At 47.0% G+C, this 4,120-nt stretch overlaps 1 protein-coding gene across 2 annotated transcripts in view; it reads left to right on the plus strand.

Moving 5' to 3' along the window:
• The first annotated feature begins 1,136 nt into the window (after positions 1-1,136).
• Positions 1,137-4,120, plus strand: part of MOCS2 (molybdenum cofactor synthesis 2) — a 13,382-nt gene continuing 10,398 nt past the window's right edge. For both annotated transcript variants that reach the window (XM_040421262.1, XM_040421261.1), the window contains exon 1: positions 1,137-1,272. In XM_040421262.1, coding sequence (XP_040277196.1) covers positions 1,261-1,272 — 12 coding nt within the window. In that variant the 5' untranslated portion in view covers positions 1,137-1,260. The remainder of the gene's footprint in view (positions 1,273-4,120) is intronic.

Genomic DNA, 4,120 nt, shown 5'->3' on the forward strand with positions numbered 1-4,120 from the left:
GGATCTTCGGATCCGTCTGTATGAAAGTAACCTACGACCACGGATCACGGACGCGGATGCCAATCTTGTGTGCATCCGTGTTCTTTCACGGACCCATTGACTTGAATGGGTCCGTGAACCATTGTCCGTCAAAAAAATATAACAGGTCATATTTTTTTGACGGACAGGAAACACGGATCACGGATGCGGCTGCAAAACGGTGCATTTTCCTATTTTTCCACGGACCCATTGAAAGTCAATGGGTCCGCGAAAAAAAAGGTAAAACGGCACAACGGCCACGGATGCACACAACGGTCGTGTGCATGAGGCCTAATACTGTTGAGGGGGCCCTGACCAAATCTTTAAGTCCTCCTCCTCCTGGATGGGCCCTTCTGGGTCAGGGCGCCAAAGCAGCCGTTTCCCCTGCTTCCCCTATAGCTACGCCCCTGTATATAAGCTAACTATCTAATGTAATTGGATAAGGAATAGGATCCAGATGAAAGCACAGAGCACCGCAATGACACTGCTCTCTCTCTCTCAAAACTGCAAAAACACAGCAGAAAATGGCTGCTGGGGAGGTTCTTATATAGTAAGGGGTAGGCAACTTTCCTATTGGTTGCTAGGGATGTTGCTAAGCTCTGACAAAGACATTGCCGCCTTCTCATTGGCCCACAAGCAAGAGGGGAGGTTACTGAGGAAAAAAAAATCTAGAATATTCGCGATTATGAATATAAAGCACTATATTCTACATCTTCGCAAATTCTCGAAGGGACGATATTTGCGATAAAAATTTGCGATCAACACTAGTAGTCGAATCCTTAAAGGAATTCTTACATAACCCGAACCTTGTACTCCGAACTTGAAAAGACAATTTCGCTCAACACTACTGATCTTCTTCTCGATTTCTTTCCTGGGTCCTTGACTTTCAAAACTGCATCGAAAACCTGATTGTGGAAACGTCCAGGAATTTTTTAGAAGTTTAAACAGATTCTTGCTTCGGAATTATCACCATCGTATAGCTCCCAGTACATGCTGCTAAATAATGCGATCACAGACTGGTATAACCTGCTCGTCCCAGACAGTGCTCCATGTTGTAATCTGCTGCCTGACTCTCAGGGTGGGTGGAAGAACGTGTGCACCAATTGCAGCCAGGATTACAGGCGCAGGCAGAGGCTCCAATGAGCAGGCGCCTGACATGATGGTAGTGAAGTCTCATTTCCTGCTCTCTTCCTGCTCTGCTCTGCATTACTGATATAGGAAGCTGTCCTGTCCTCTGCCTCCATGACTTGTGAGGTAAGTCACTGCTTGCTGACACAAACTTACAGGCGGTAAGTCAGACTTTTTAAAACCTATTCTGCAGATCTGCTGGGGGTTGTAGTTTCATAATGGCAATATAGGCGGAATGAGGTGAAGGTATGAACATGATATCTGTGGACTGTCAGGCTTCATAAAATACTTGATGCATAATGTTAAATGAATTTTCAGCCGCCGTGGATAATGTGACATAAAAGACTAATATTCTCATGTTGTTACTAAACCGAAAAGTGTTTAGTAATGTCGCTGTTTCAGGTCGTGACGTTATCTGCCTGCAGTGACTCCAGTATTCTCCACGGTACTGGTAGCGTAAATGATGCAGATTTTCCAAGGCTGAGTGTGCAGAAGATCTGCAGAGTTTACTCACACAGAGTTTTTTTGGCGCTGATTTTGGAGCGCTTCTGCCTCTAAATTGGCTCCAAAGAAACGCCTCAAAATAGCCTCCCATTTGCAGCATGCGCCATGTTTTTTTGTGTGCATCTTCCGTGCGTTTTTTGGAGCAGATCTGCATCCAAAACCTAAAAAAAAAAAGGCGTTAAAAAAATGCATCAAAAACGCGTCAAAATTGTCCTGAAACAAAAAAAACATGCGGATTCTGTGCTGATTTTTTTTTTTTTAAGCATTTTTAAAAAAAACAGTCATGTGAACTGGCCCTAACAGCGAGGTGGATGAGATTTTCCAAACTTTGCGGAAAGTGCAATGAAATCAGCGGATTTTAGATTTGCAGCCTGTTGATTTATGCTGTGGTTCTATTTAAACTAATTTGAACTGTTCAGCTAGGCCTCATTCACACGTATGTGTCGGTGATAACATCTGTCACGAGATGGTCAGTGGTTCATCCGTGAAGTATTCGTGTTTGATCTGTGTTCCACAGACACCGCTCAGCTGAAAATTTATCTCCAGAAAATATTCTAACAAAGATCCATGAAAACCACAGGCCAAACACAGACGCTATCCATAATAAGCATAAGGGATTCGTAATCGTGGGCAGGCGTCCGTGGTGTCCAACCGTGGAAAACCATGGCTGTGAGAATACATACCACCCAACCAGTGTCAGACTGGGGTACCTAGGGCCCACACACAGTAGAATGCCCTATTGTGCCCCCACCGCCACCACACATAGTAGAATGCCCCATTGTCTCCCCTCCACACACACACACACACACACATAGTAGAATGCTAAATTGTGTCCCCTCCACACACACACATAGTAGAATGCCCTATTGTGTCGCCTCCACACACACACATAGTAGAATGCCCCATTGTGTCGCCTCCACACACACACACACACATAGTAGAATGCCCCATTGTGTCCCCTCCACACACACACACACACACATAGTAGAATGCTCCATTGTGTCCACTCCACACACACACATAGTAGAATGCCCCATTGTGCCGCCACGCACACATAGTAGAATGCCCCATTGTGTCGCCTCCACACACACACACATAGTAGAATGCCCCATTGTGTCGCCTCCACACACACACATAGTAGAATGCCCCATTGTGTCGCCTCCACACACACACACACATAGTAGAATGCCCCATTGTGTCCCCTCCACACACACACACACACATAGTAGAATGCCCCATTGTGTCGCCTACACACACACACACACACATAGTAGAATGCTCCATTGTGTCCACTCCACACACACACACATAGTAGAATGCCCCATTGTGCCGCCACGCACACATAGTAGAATGCCCCATTGTGTCGCCTCCACACACACACACATAGTAGAATGCCCCATTGTGTCGCCTCCACACACACACATAGTAGAATGCCCCATTGTGTCGCCTCCACACACACACACACACACATAGTAGAATGCTAAATTGTGTCCCCTCCACACACACACACATAGTAGAATGCCCTATTGTGTCGCCTCCACACACACACATAGTAGAATGCCCCATTGTGTCGCCTCCACACACACACACACATAGTAGAATGCCCCATTGTGTCCCCTCCACACACACACACACACACACATAGTAGAATGCCCCATTGTGTCGCCTACACACACACACACACACACATAGTAGAATGCTCCATTGTGTCCACTCCACACACACACATAGTAGAATGCCCCATTGTGCCGCCACGCACACATAGTAGAATGCCCCATTGTGTCGCCTCCACACACACACACATAGTAGAATGCCCCATTGTGTCGCCTCCACACACACACATAGTAGAATGCCCCATTGTGTCGCCTCCACACACACACACACATAGTAGAATGCCCCATTGTGTCCCCTCCACACACACACACACATAGTAGAATGCCCCATTGTGTCGCCTACACACACACACACACACATAGTAGAATGCTCCATTGTGTCGATTCGTAATCGTGGGCAGGCGTCGGTGGTGTCCAACTGTGGAAAACCATGGCTGTGAGAATACATACCACCCAACCAGTGTCAGACTGGGGTACCTAGGGCCCACACACAGTAGAATGCCCTATTGTGCCCCCACCGCCACCACACATAGTAGAATGCCCCATTGTCTCCCCTCCACACACACACACACACACACATAGTAGAATGCTAAATTGTGTCCCCTCCACACACACACATAGTAGAATGCCCTATTGTGTCGCCTCCACACACACACATAGTAGAATGCCCCATTGTGTCGCCTCCACACACACACACACACATAGTAGAATGCCCCATTGTGTCCCCTCCACACACACACACACACACATAGTAGAATGCTCCATTGTGTCCACTCCACACACACACATAGTAGAATGCCCCATTGTGCCGCCACGCACACATAGTAGAATGCCCCATTGTGTCGCCTCCACACACA

This window comes from Bufo bufo, chromosome 2 (assembly GCF_905171765.1).
Source record: "Bufo bufo chromosome 2, aBufBuf1.1, whole genome shotgun sequence".
Classification (NCBI taxonomy): Eukaryota; Metazoa; Chordata; class Amphibia; order Anura; family Bufonidae; genus Bufo; species Bufo bufo.